This window comes from Gallinula chloropus (genome assembly GCF_964237585.1).
Source record: "Gallinula chloropus genome assembly, chromosome: 5".
NCBI lineage: Eukaryota > Metazoa > Chordata > Aves > Gruiformes > Rallidae > Gallinula > Gallinula chloropus.
In genome coordinates this window covers 43,501,068-43,515,787 of record NC_140090.1, presented here as the reverse complement: position 1 = coordinate 43,515,787, position 14,720 = coordinate 43,501,068, and the positions used below count along the sequence as shown (strand labels likewise).

The window sequence follows — 14,720 nt, the reverse complement described above, 5'->3', positions numbered from 1 at the left end:
CAAATGAACTGAAAAGTACAGGTGAAGTAGACAGTATGGGCAAACATGACAACAGAAACTTTGCCATCTCCTTGCCCCCAACACTTGTGTGTGATACAGGAGGTTGAGAACCACTTTGTCCATCAGGTACTGTAAACAGTGATAAATGAACACAGCCACTGTCCCTAGAGTGGCATCTTGCAGAAGAAAGGTCTGTATGTGTTTACATGGTGATGTGTGACTGGCTGCTATGAGACCCTTAATTTTTCTACTCAGAAAATTAACTGAATTGCTGCTGTTAGTCTGTGTCTCTGTTTAAAAGCCAAGAACTATCACAAAGCCTTTTCATGTAGATGCTGAAATTTTGCTAACTTTGAAACACAACATTTTTATGACTCATGCAGTCATAGCCTAAATTCTGTTAAGTACATAACTTTAAACCACTTAAGTCCAATAGAGCTTCCAGAGCCAGATGAATACTTGCAGTTATAGACAAGACCTAGGATTTTCTTCAACTGTAATCTAAAAGTAGAAAGTTTTAAAAGCAAGCTCAGAATATTCTCAATATACCACACTCCCCTTTTCATTTAATCACCTATAACAAAACCCAGGACATTTTTTCAGTGTATTCTCACATTGTGATAAACTTCCAGTCTAAAATTTCTTTCCTGGGTTTTGACATCTGTGGCCAGATCTTTACTAATACTTGAATGTTATCTCTTCTTTTTAATGTTTCAAGTTTGCTGTGTGCAGTATGTTGGCAGAGTATGAACATACCCAATTAAAAGCCTTCAACTTACTTTATCAGTCAATTTCCCACCATGTTAAATTATTCAAATAGGAAATAATGGATCTTCTAGAAATAAATACCTGATACTCAAGTAATCAATCACTGCTTTGGCTTCCTCAATGCTGAAGAAATTCAAGTCACCACTTCTTTCTGAATCACTTTCTCCAATTCCAGCCATTGCTCTTCCAAGTTCTTTTAAATTATCTCCTAAGGTCATATGTTTGTCTGCAACGGAATCCCAAAGAACAAAATCCAAGTATAAGCATGACACAGTGGGGGCTTTTGGCCCATTTTAATTCTAAGAGTTTAAGTTGAAGAAGTTACGACCCACATCAAATCTTAAAAAGCAAGGGGAGTAAAAAATTCCTGTTTGTTGCCATTATTCCTACCAATAAAAAGTGCATTAAAATTCCATCATGAAATCACTGCTTCACCTTCATAACATAAGGATTACAACGGTGCCTGTTTACAATACTACACCTTGGCTTCCTACTTACGCAGAGATAAACGTCGTCAGAAGAGTATGTAAATTTGAAATGTGTAGTATCTTTATTCTAAAAATAAATTTACTACTGGCATAGATATTGTAAAAGATTTGTGTTCTGACCATGCCCCTTGCAACATAAAACATTAATACAGGAACAGGTATTAAAAAGGGTAACAGTGATTTTTAGGTGCTTACAGTCATAACTGATTAATCATGAATATGCATAATACTCCACATGTATCATAAATCTTGGGACAGGATGTGTTTTTACACACACATACACCCCCAAAAATAGATAATTACTTTACATTTTTTGTGCTGGAAATCAAAACCAAGTGTCAGTAAAACTTTCAATTATTTTTTTTAAACTGTCTTGACAGAAAATATATCACTGTTCACTGAACCTTAAAAAAGAAAGTATGCATCTTTTCTGTACACTGTGTGCCATCCTTAGAACTGTGGTAGTGGTTAAAAAAGTTTTGAACACAATTTCCTTGTTCTTTTTAAGTCTAAAAAAAATCTAGAGTAGAAAATGGGGAAACATCCACCACCAGTGGTGAAATAAATCTAGTTTTCCTTATTGTTTTAATTCTCTACTGATCTGCTCCTTGGTTCTTCATACAGAAAACAAAGAAATTACAAGATTCTGAGCTTTATAGTTTTGCCCTTTAGTGGTATAGCAATCAAAACCCTGAAAATTTCACCTCAGTTTTCAGTAATGGAGGCAGCACAATATAAATAACCATAATGGAAGAAGCAAGAAAGTAATAGAGAGAATGTAGAGGAAATAGAATAGAAGCCAGGGGAAATGTGAAACAGTATGGGAACCAGAAATATCACAGCTAGTAGGGAAGTGAAGCCACAGAACAAGTTCATGAGAAGTCAGGCCTTGTTGCTAGCCTGTCCAAATTTTCTCCCTCCTTTGCACAACTGATTTTCAGCCCCAGCTTCCTCTTACAGGGTGTCGGTGAGGTAAGGAGCACTTTATTCTCAATATCTAGAAGATGAACCAAATTATGGAAGTAATTCATCCTGGCTCCCGATCAACCAAAGCCTCCGCTTTCCAAGCCTCAGTTTTCCTTTCTCCTTTACCACCCTTAAATGAGTTTCCACTGCCTTCCTTCTCTAAAGCCATCTCCCTGCTCTGTGCTATTCTTGCTACTATGGTCAAGTAGCTAATTCTCAAGGCCGCTTGGGTCTGGTGTAAGGAAGGGAAAGGAAATGGCCATTAATATAGAAGATATTATTTTGCTCTTAGTTGCAATGTTCGGTCTTGGAACTTGCACCAGCTGAGAACAGTAATTACAAGGAAATTCATCTCAGCCCTGGGCTACAGCATACTTTATAAGATGGATTATTTGGGAAATTTAGCTGTGAAAAAAATGTAAGCCATCCCCTGTAAGTGTTTACAAACTGCATTTTCCTTCCCTAAGAGTCATGTATCTTAGCCAAATCCAAATGAATTTTCACAGGACAACAAAAAGCAAATTCACATCACTTGCTTGCCAAACCTTATGTCTTTACTTCAAAGCATATGGGTATTAGAGCTGGTAAAAAAAAAGGCAAAAAGGCATAAAATACTACTTTTAAAAAAAATTATTATTTCCACAGCCTCTGTCTGGAAGTCCATTGAACTGTTTGGTTGTAATTTATTTATATAAAAATTAAAGAGAGGCAGACGTTGCTGTGCAAAATTTCAGCATAAAGAGTTAAAGTTTGGCAAAGCTTTCTCCCCCTAAGATCCCATTCCTGAAAAACGTCAGTCTGCTTTAATAATTGGTTGTGCTACCAGTCTGCCTAGTACACATGCATTACATACAGTCTCATAAAACTAATTTCTGGCATGTTTCCATTCCTCTCCATTGTTGTATTAATATAGTTAGCATATGTTAAGATACTTTCTCATCAGACACAGGAAGGACAAGTGGAATTCCAATGATCATAAAGCACGTACATATTCTGTCAAAATTCCAAGTCAGAAAGGCCCTTGAATTAAATTACAATGAAAGAGTATAATAACTATTATGAGGTTTATTTTAAATATTCATCTTCTCTTTGACTAGAACCACTGAGTCCTTTCACTCTTCCTCTGGGATGGACATTTCTCAAAATAATCACCTTCAAAATGAATGTTAAGTAAGCATTGTGATCTCTCAAATACAGGTTTTAGAGGATGCTGCTACCCATTTTTTCTGCTATTTTGTTCCCACTAGACCCAAGCTACATGCTTTGTTGCAAATTTCCTCATAGCCACAGGAGCTACAGTCCTCTCATTGTCATTTTTCATCTTTGGCAGTGATGCCAGTTTACTTCTCTCACCAGTCTTTAGTTAAGCGATATATTTTGTGCCAGAGTTGACCTCCAAGGATAAAATAAATGTAATTCACCTGCTGTAATGTTACAGGATGTACTGAATATCTCAAACAGCAGAGAAATGTGCCCAGGGCTACTGCGAGTCAGTCACTGAGACAGCCGGAATTGGAATTTAGGAGCTCCTTGCACTCACTCTACCATAATTATTATTTATTTTACCCTAGCAAAGATGAGGTCTTTTCAGGACCTGGTCCTTTTATACCACATATTGTACAAGCAAAGAATAAGGGATATTCTGCTAAAAAGAATACAGCTCTCTCTAATGAAACTTTAACGCCTGACAATAAGAACTGTTTTCAGGTATAAGGTATAACATGCCAACGTTCAAGAGGAAAATAAATCACTTTACAATTACTTGTAATTAACTATCACTTTATTAAAATGACTTGAAAATATTCATGCCTTCCAATTCAGATATTTACTTTACATTTAATTATACTTACCAAGGAGATTCTTCAACAGGAAATGCAATAGATCCATGAATCCTGAGAGCTGTATAAGACTGAACTTCATTTCTTTAGCCCACAAAAATCCTGCAGTATAATAATCCAGCAAAATAGCTTTTTTCAGTGATGTCTTTACCTGTTTAAAATTCAGAAATTCTTCCAGTTGCCTAGAAAAAATTTGCAGAGTATAATAATGAAATTTAAAAATAACAGATTCCAAAATTTAACTTAGTCTGCTATCAGTTATACCTATAATGCTAATATATGTGTATGTGTGTTTTCCTGACTTAGCTATATTAATTCCTTACTATAAATGTTTATGATCAGAGGACATATCCGCTGAAAAAAGAAGCAAACAATGTTCAAAAGATGCTATTTAAATGTTAAGATATGATTAATGAAATAAAAATAAGAGAATTGCACATAACAAAGAGAAATGCACTGAAAATCCCGGAGGAGAAAAAAAACCCCAAGTGTTTGTTCAGGAAGGGGTTTGTAGGACGAAACGAAACAATTAGTCTCCAGTTTGTACTACCCCTCTTTCATTCTGACTGAGACAGCTTTACAATGCTGTAATAATCTTTCAAGATTATTTTTCATGCAGCCTCTGAGGAAAAATTACATTTGAAAATTAATATAAATATTATAAAATCACTGAAAGTACCTAAAAAATTTACAGGTTTGAATTCCACTTTTGTAATGGTCAAGACATTTAAGAAGAGCCTTATCCTTCTTTTGCTGGCACGCTGTGGAGGTTTTTCCACTTTAACTTGAAAAATTAATGAAAAAAATGCACTCCCTTGTAGGAGACCATGCTATTGCTGACACATTTATGTCTACTCTATCCAAACATGGAATTAGTTATGTCTTTTATAATAATTGCGTGCATTTTTCCACATAAGGGGAGGGCATCAGGACTAGGACTTCATTTTCCATTTCTTCCAGTATAACTTCAGCTATGTTTCAGGTAGTTAAGTTTCACCTTAAAGCAGTCCTTGGCTTCGTAACTGCACCTGAAAATACAGATGCCAGTTCTGATCAGAGTTTCTAATTCCCTGTAAAAGAGCAAAGCCTGGTTTGTTTGGGTTTATTTTACCCCTCTGCTTCTCATTCTTTCCTAAGAAGGGCATTAACCTCAGACCTACAGATAGGCAACCACGAGATTTTCAGAGTTTTCACAAAAGCCGGTAGAGATAAAACTCATTTTATTTGACAGTGGTTGGTTTTTTTTTTAATTAGAGCCTCAATAGCTAACAAAGTAAAGCATATAATCCAATCAGTTTTGTTCTGCATGACAAATTCGTATGGCTGCACACATGCAAGTCGGTTAAAAACACTTAACAGTGTACTGAAATAGAAGTGGAACATGGCCAGCTGAACTTTCCAAGGTTTGAAACAGTCCTCTCTTTCTGAAGCTTCTGCCAACTCTGTGTTTTCATAATCAGACCTTCTCAGGCACTTCTCCAGTGTTGCTAACAACGCCAGTACTCATCTTCTCAATATTCTGTAAGGCAGTTGTTCATAGGTACTGACAACAGTACCTATGAACAACTGGGAAATGATGGGGCATGTGGATTTCTATTCTTTGGATTGCTATTTCTTCCTTCACAGAAGGTGCTCAAGTCCTACAGAGACAGCCAGCAGTACAGAATTCCACAATAGATGGGAATGCAGGACATCAAAGTTCTCATACTGAATCAGACCCGTTCTGATTTTCTAACCTTAGCTGTGGCCTTCAAACTGAACTTGTGTATAGACATGATGCACTACAATGAAGTAATGACATTTCAATGCTGCTGCTAAACTGCTCAGAGTGAATAAAATCCCCTGCAACTATCCTCTTCTCAGTCAGATGCAGTATATGCGTTATGTTCCACTTTTACAGTATATAGAAATATAAACACAGGTGATCAGCTGAGACTAAGAAGAAATGTATGATCTTTCAATGCTTTTCAATCTTAATGAGAAAGTTTCACAGTAAGTTGCCTCATTAAGCACATTACAGTGTCCATTGAGTCTATGCTTTAGTCTCCCCTAAAATAAGAAGCCTATCATGCAAGAGAAAACACTAAATGAAATACATCTTTTTATTATTTGATGGGAATATATCTTCTTTCATGTTTTCTAAAAAAACCCAAAAAAACCCAAAACAAACCCAGAACAACAAAACCCAAAAGCCCAAAAGAGAAAGATCGTTTCCTGCCCCCCCGCACCACCACACCCTCCCCCCCAGAACAGTGGCAAGTAGGAAGAACAGAGTATTTTTCAGGAATATTTTAATCTCTATTAAATAGTTTACCTATTCAGAAAGATAAAGTTGGATTTTTTTATTCCCCCTACCCCAAACTAGTCCAATGGATCAGCCCTTTGGGCTTTCAGGTCACTAAGGATTTTCTAGTGGATGCAAGGCCTCCTAAATAATCTGGGCACTTAAAAACATAAGTCCAGAGTCTCAGGCTAACCTGGCCTCCTAAATGGGGCTGCTATTAAGTGCTAATAACAAAGGAGACTGTTGCTACAGGAAAGATAAGACAAGATGGGCTTACAACATAAGTCTTTGGCTGCCCCCTCTTTCCCCAGTGCACCATAACAACTACCTATTAGTATCTCCCCTAAGCTTTCCATCCTTTTCTGAATTTTTTAAACCTTCCTGATTTGTCTGTAGCTCACATTATAGTACAGATTCCTAAATGTTTTACAAAACAAAAAGCTACCAAGTGAGAGTTACTAAAAAAAGGCTCAATATTTGACCTGTTCTTATTTACATTAGTATTTAATTTACAGCATATTTAATAGTATTGTAAACTCAGAAACCACATCAATCTGAAACATTGGGGGGAGGGGAAAAAGTCAAAGACAAATTAGGGAAAATACAGGAAAACAAAGTGGATTTGAGATAATGGTATTCCCTCCTTCATGACTCATTAATTATCACTGATTTAACTGAACAATTAAAGATTAATGACGTAACCATCTCAAAAGAAATTTAGCAAACAGCCTGTAATTTTTATTTCATTATTATATCGGTTCTAGCATTGTTATCATTGCCACTTACTTTTGAACTCCGTCTACATTTTCTTCTGACAAAGCAGCAATTTGGGAAACAGAAAGGAACATCGAATTAATAACCTTCTTTCCACCTTTGGCATCCTGACCTTGTTCTTCTTCCTACATGCATAAGTATGTAGAAATACAATTTTATAATGTTTATTTTATCATGTTGGCAACTTATCTAAATAACATTTTTATTTTGAGGAAGTATGCAAGGGATTAAATCAACAAATGCCAAAAATGTAACACAGCTATAATTACATGGCAGCAACACAATACCCTAACACATTTTCACTAGAGAAAAGCCAGGCAGATACAGGGAAAATAGTATTTTTATCTTAAATTCATATGGGAACATAGTGACATATTATGTGAAGCACAAGATTAAATTACCTTGCAAGTAAAAACAATAAAAATACAAAGGTGCAAAAAAATCATCCATGAATCTAGATTTGACCAACACGATACCAGACTGCAGAGTAATTAAATTTTAAATTCAGTTTCTGCTTAAGATATTATGAGTACACAGAGGCATTACTGTACTATTTGCTCTCCACCCTGGACTTGATTGCATTTTCTAATTTACTGTTGACACCGACTTAATCCCTAACAAAAAGAAAAGTCCAAGAATGTTTGCTGCAACACAACATTACACATACGAGGAACCAACACTGGTATTTCAGGGAAAGCAGTTCCTTATAAAAAATACAAGGCTGTACACACTACAGGGGTAAGCCACTGAGCCTGAGCCAACGATGCAATGACCTCATAAAAAGTAGGAATGTCTGATGATATTTTGGGGTTATACCTCAGCACAGGATAGTACAAGGAAAAATATTTCACTACATAGACAATGAAGCAGTAGAACAGGTTACCCAGAAAGTTGCAAGAATGTCCATCCTTGCAGGTTTTCAAGACTGAACTGGACAAAGCCCAAGGCTGCATTCAGTGCTGGCCCAGCTCTGAGCAGGCAGCTGAACCAGCTCATGTGGTGAGGCATGTCATCAGCAGGCCAGCCACACTGACAGGGATTTGGGGGTCCTGATCAACAGCAAGTTAAACATTAACCATCAGTGTGCCCAGGCAGCCAGGAGGGCCAACTGCATCCTGGGGTGCATCAAGCATGGCACGGCCAGCAGGTCCAGGGAGGGGATTGTCCTGCTCTGCACTGTGCTGGTGCAGCCTCACCTGGAGCCCTGGGTGCAGGTTTGGGCGTCACAGCACAAGATATATTGGAGAGCGTCCAGAGGGCAACAAGGATGGAGAAGGGTCTGAAGGGGAAGTCTTACAAGGACAGGCCAAAGTCCCTGGGTTTGTACAGCCTGGAGGAGGCTGAGGGGAGACCTCATGGTGGTCTGTGGCTTCCTAGCAAGGGGGAGCAAAGGGGCAGGTGCAATCTCCTCTCTCTTTGGTGACCAGTGATAGAACTCAAAGGAACAGCATGAAGCTGCGCCAGGGGAGATTTAGGTCGGATGTTAGGAAGAGGTTCTTTACTGAGAGGGGGTACAGCACTGGGACAGCTCCCCAGGAAAGGGGCCTTGAGCTTGATTGAGCTCAAGAAGCATCTGGACGATGCCCTCAGTCCCATACTCTGACTTGGCTGGGCCTGTGTGGAGCCAGGAGTTGGACTTGATGATCCTTATGGGTCCCTTCCAGCTCAGGAGATTCTAGGACTCTATGTCCCCAAATTCCCTTCCAGCCTCATGGCTGTAAGTCTAATTGGTCTGACCAGCTTCTGAACCAGGCCATAAACAACCCTGAGTAAAACATTATCAGAATTTACTCACAGCAGTTAGACTTCTACATCTGTTGGACTTGGGCTTTAAAAAAGTGCAACGAGACAAAACTCACACAGTAATCTTTTTGGCTCACCTAGAGAGAGAGAAGCAGAAGATTTTCTTACAGGAATTAATTTTGGAGTCTGAACAGCATTGTTCTGGGCTAATAACTATAGCGTAGGTCAAGGAGAGCCCCAAATAAAGCTACACTGCTCCCCCTGCTGCTGCTGAACGGCAAGATAGACCTGAAACTGGGACCTGCTCAGGATCACACTCGAGACTGATCAAACAGGGCAGGAGAACTTTTAGTAGGCAGACAAGGTTTTTCTCCTTCTAGTTAAGTACCAAAGTACTTTCACAAGTGCTTTTACGTGAAAAATTACTACTCTCAACTGTAAAGTTAGTCTCAGATACAATGTCTCATCACAGCAATGGGAATGAAGTAAACGAAGGCCTTCTTCAGACAGTAGTATGGCAAGTGTTTGTGGGGTGTTTTTCTACGAGTAATAATCCGTACCGTATAAAATGAAGCACTCTTACAGTCAGTAATGTTGATATAATTGAAGTTGCATGTCCTAGCTCAGAAAATATATTTAAAAAAAATAAAAATAAAAGAATTAATAACTTGATGCACTAATATTATACAGATGCTGAAAGCCAGGAATGGAAAGGAAGCAAATGCTTTCTTCATATCATTAGTGGTGTAAGAAGCCTGGTGAGCAACTGATTCTTTAGGAATTGCAAGAGCTGAGTTAAAATAGGTTATACTGATGCCTTCAAAACCAAATTAATACCAATTCATCCCTTTCTCCTAACACGTCCAATACATTTGATACTTTAATATGTCTTTTTGCACCATTACATATTTCATATTACCAGTCAACACCTTACTGATCGTACTTCTTTATGACACAAAATATTAATATTTTACAGCTAACACCCCAGACAGACTTCACTAGTACAGCAAGAGGAATTCAGCGCTGTATCAGAAAGAAAAGCTTAAGAAAGTTGAAGGCTTAGCAGTTCTGCTCTCATCAAGCTATCTTCCAGTTTCTCCTCCACAGTTACAAGCCAGGCATAAGAATGAAGCACACCCTCAGCCACAACACTTCTCCATCATTTAGGATCACAGTGACACCAGCCCTAGGTACAGAGGTGCATCAAAAGTCTTTTCCCTCCCACTGCTTGGATCTCACAGTCTAAGGAGCAGGTTAAAAGGCAAAAAGTTGACCAATTTGGAACGCAACTTTTTCACTGAACTCTCAAGAATCTTACCCAAACTAATTCCTCACTGCTTCTTGAAAGGTATCAGGCAACATTTATCATGTCAGAAAAAAGCTCTCATCCAAAAAGGAATTTTCTCCTGCCTCCAGTATGTACCCGGTTTACTATGGTATGAAGCCTTCTATCCCACACAGTACTAAGAGGCCCAGCACACTTAACATGCTGGTGCTAAGGCTCATCTCATTCTCTGAATTACAAACAGCAAGAAGGACCTCTGGGAAAATTTGCTGAGGTCTTAGGATGTAGTGCTGTGTTACAGCAATATATAAACTATATGAGATTACAAAAATTAATTTAAAAATAACTCCAGGTGCCTTGCACTGTCACCTATAATCTCTTTCAACACATTCAAATGTCCTCTAGCATTAGAAATATTTTTCTTTAACCAACTAAAATTTGCAGTTTAAACTTAAGAGATATTCAAGCTGTGCTAACTCAGTATTGCAGATAAGGGTCCGTAATCTCCACATCAAAATCTGACAGTTTACACGGCAAGGTGAACACTTCCCATTGCACCATTTCATCACCTCACACATGTAACGGTGTTCCCAGCAGCAACACCCCCCCCTCCCCACAGTGTATCCCTGTCATTGTTACTGCTCATAAGGATGTATTTGTGGCATCACTGTCTGCTACAACCACTGCCAACATCAGATTAAGAGCTCCAAATGACCGATGAGTAACTATGGGAGAGAACGGACATAATTCAGAAAATTAATGTTTTAAATTATCAATGTTTCTGTAATTCAAAAAGTAGTGAAAATCCATGAATCATGTGAAAGATCCCATAAAATTTCCGTTTGGGTAGGGCATACCCAGACACCTGCCTAAACACTTACAATTTTTTTGACTGAATACTGTTTTGTCTCTTGATTGCTCTCTTCAACCATCATTAAAAACTCACAGAGATTTTACATGCATGTTCACTGATGTCAAAGAATTTATCGTTCATTTTACTGTTAACTGTAGTGACTGACTGAGGTAATCCAGTGTGAGTCAATGCTGGTAACACTACCCTCATGTGTTGGGAAAAAAAAATCCAAACCAATCCTACGTGGCAGTAGACTTAACCCTATTTAAATACAGACTGCTACTAGAGAATTATTTGTTGCCCTTTTATTTTCCTTCAAAGAACTGTTAGCCATTCTGAACATGCAATATGTTTCTGGCTGTTCAACACATCACTCTAAACACTTTGGGAAGCTCTTGCCAACGGCATCACATCTAAACACTAAATCAGTCATTCTAAATCAAACGAACAAGATCTCCCTTGAATCTCTCAGCCAATGGTTACGAACCTCCACGTAGTAGAAAATGTTAGCGCAAGAGCGATGCAGTTAAATATCAAACTGCAAAAAACCTGTGATTGCAGGGTGGGGAAGAACCCCCTCTCAAAAATGTAAATCCCAACCAAGCCATCCATGGTTAGAAAAAACACTCCGTTATCTGCAGTTTTGGTGAGAGCCTTTCCAGAGTGGCAAAACCTGGAAACACATCAATGGAAATTAGCACCGGTGTTCCGAAAAGAAAATATATTCCTCCTTGGGGGTGAGCCCTCTGCAGTGGCTGAAGATGTCACTTTGCACTTGTTTGACGATGTACCACCATGCTTTACAAAACCATGACTTTCCAAAATATTCTCAGAAAGGAATGGCTTACCAGCTCCCAACTTACAGCAAACTCGCGAAGTGTAAGGAACCCAAGATCCTCCTGGCCTCACTCCATCAGGGAAATTAGACTGGACTAAACTCTGCTGCCGCATCTAGATAGTTTCCGGTACCTGAGCTAGTTCATTTAAAGCTAGCTCAGCTCCATCTGCCTGAGCGATACTGCTGACAAACATAGAGATGTACCCTGAAAGTGTTGTGTATCAGTTACAGCTTTAATCAAAATGGGAATGGAAAAAAACCCACCCAACATCTCCCCACACTGGCAACACAGGCTGTTATTTGTATTATTATATGCATTTTGTTATCAAGCTGTCAAATACTGCAGCAGCAGCAGCAGCAAATCTTGAAGCTGTCTACGTAAATAGTTAAGGCAGAAACAGAAACACATTCCCTGTTCCTGTTTGTTTTAAAAAGGTCCCTCTTGTCCACTCCCACAATGGGAAGTTAAAATCAATAGTTGCTATTTTTAGTCATAATATTTCTTTTGTTGTCAAACAAATCCAGAAATAAAAATAGTAACGCTAATTTCAGCTACATTCAAAAGAGATACATGCAGCTTTCAGAGGACCATTATAAACAACAGTCCCTGATAGCATCTTTTTAATAACAAAATATTTCAAAAATTTCAGTCCAAATGTCAAGATTTATGGATAACTGAATGTATCATGACATTAAACTTCACTTATGTTTTCACAGCTGCAGACTACTTATTGGAAAAAAATGTTGTTAAAAATAAAGCAGCAGCAGCAAAACTTGTTAAGATCAGGACTTGGATTTTCTAATAAGCTTTCTGCTAAAAGTAATTACATGTCCAAACAATTATAAAAAATATTCCATTTAAATCAGAAGGAATTGTCTCACTATCTAAGAAACAACATAATAAAAGCAGTGGCAGAATACAGTACCTACGTATAGGTGGTGGCAGAATCTATGTACGGAGTGTACAAAGCTAGCTTCAGCCAAAACTGGAGACTATATAATTTAATTTAAAACCCACACAATTCCACAGAGTTTACAATAAAAATAAATCATAACGGATAGTGGGAAATAGCACAGAGGCAAGCTATCGTATGTAGAACAAAACAATATATAAGGAAGGGAAAATACATGAAAAACTGTTCACTGAATTCCCCTAAAGATTCCTTTGATAAAGCTACGAAGTAAAAACGACAAAAAATTCAGTGGTACATTTCAAGTGGATGTACAACATACTTTTGACAGCCTGTCATTTCTCATACAGTACACCTTGTATCCTTTTACTATGATCTGACTGCATTACCCCAGTGTTGCGCTGTTCCAACTGCCAAAATATTTACAGACAACGCTAACAGAGAATACTGTGAAAGGTGTATATATTTTTCATAATGCATTTAGAACACGTAATAATACGTTTTACATATAAGAAGATTTATTTATTTAAGGAAACGTAAATGTTTCATATAGCTAGCATAGCTTTGTGCCAACAGATGAAAGCAACCCTTATGCTGGCTGAAAGCGGTTAATCATGTCCACAGGAGCCATGGTAATTCCTCAGATATCTAAGACAACAAAGCAGTTCAACTGGAAGGAAATTATCTCATAGTAACTACAACTACATAGGTTTGAGGGAGAAACTGAGCTGACATAACGCCTCATATGTTCTTGGAGGAACAGCTCGTAATCTTGTATTTCTCTTGATGTGTGGCATGACACGAGTTGCCTGTCAGAACTCACACCTCTGCCAACCCAGTCAAAAATGGCAATGCAAAAAAAAAAGAAACAAAACAACAACACAGAAAAATGGAGGAGACCAAAGACAAGACAAAAAAAACACATATTATGGAGACTGATTGTGGACTTACAAAATCCTCTAGAGCACACTGGCTTCCTAATGCAACGAAAGGTGAGAAGTAGAACCGTCATGTTTCTGAAGCCGAGGCACAAGCTTGCTGAACTTGCTTCCATCCCTCCATGCTCTTTGAACTGAAACCATTCACCTTTCCCTCAGCTATCAAAAATTGAGAGGCTCCTACCACTGCGAACGAGCCAAGAAAGTGGCCATACACTTAACCAGGCAAACCCCTAACTAACTGAATCACAGCAAGCATGTGGAGGGAGGCACAGCAGGGATGTGAGGAGATGAGCACCTGAGATGTGAAGCCAGGAGTTGGACTCAATGATCCTTACGGGTTCCTTCCTGCTCAGGATGCTCTATGATTCCCTGATGTGGGGGTGAGATGAGGCACGGGAAGACCCGTGCCCGGCCTGTGCCAGCCGAGGCCTCCACCTGTTTCTGGGGAGGAACTGTTCCGCAGGGACGGCCAGGCACCCCTCCCTTCAGCTCTTGGCCCCAGTCCCGTCCCTGCGGCACGCCACCTCGGCGGCGCCAGCGCTGCGGCCCCTTACGCCACCCCCGATCCGCGGGGCGAGCTACCGCCGGGAGAACGGTAGCCCGGGCGTGCCGCGGCTCAAACTCCACAGAAGGCAGTACCTGCCCCGGCGCCGCCATGCTGCCCGCGGCTCCGCGTCGCCGTCGCCCGGAGAGCGAGAGCGGGGCGCGGAGCTCCTCCCCGGACCCAGGCGCCATCTTGACTGCCGAGCGTATTCACCTCATGACGGGCTGCGGAGGGGCTTTCCCTGTCGCCGCAGCAGCAGGCCGGCGAGCCTGGAGCATGCCTTGAGAGCAGCCTGGCAGGTTTGGCGGAGGCAGGGCCAAGGCGAGCTGCCTTCACTGCTCCTGCCCAGGACGCAGCTTGCCAGTCCCTTGGGTGCCCCGTGGAAGGATCCAGTCTGCCTGACAGCTCCACTGGCTCCTCTCGGCTCCTTGCAAGCACGTCCAGTCCGTTGCTGTCACATGGGCTTTGGTGAGCATCACGGTTCATA

At 39.7% G+C, this 14,720-nt stretch overlaps 1 protein-coding gene across 1 annotated transcript in view; it reads right to left on the bottom strand.

Moving 5' to 3' along the window:
- The window catches only part of CABCOCO1 (ciliary associated calcium binding coiled-coil 1), a gene marked incomplete at both ends in the record, with an annotated part of 51,482 nt that extends 37,136 nt beyond the window's left edge, over window positions 1-14,346 (bottom strand). The window contains 4 exons of the mRNA XM_084264987.1: window positions 850-994; window positions 4,073-4,242; window positions 7,131-7,243; window positions 14,329-14,346. Coding sequence (XP_084121113.1) covers window positions 850-994; window positions 4,073-4,242; window positions 7,131-7,243; window positions 14,329-14,346 — 446 coding nt within the window. The remainder of the gene's footprint in view (window positions 1-849; window positions 995-4,072; window positions 4,243-7,130; window positions 7,244-14,328) is intronic.
- Window positions 14,347-14,720: the final 374 nt, after the last annotated feature.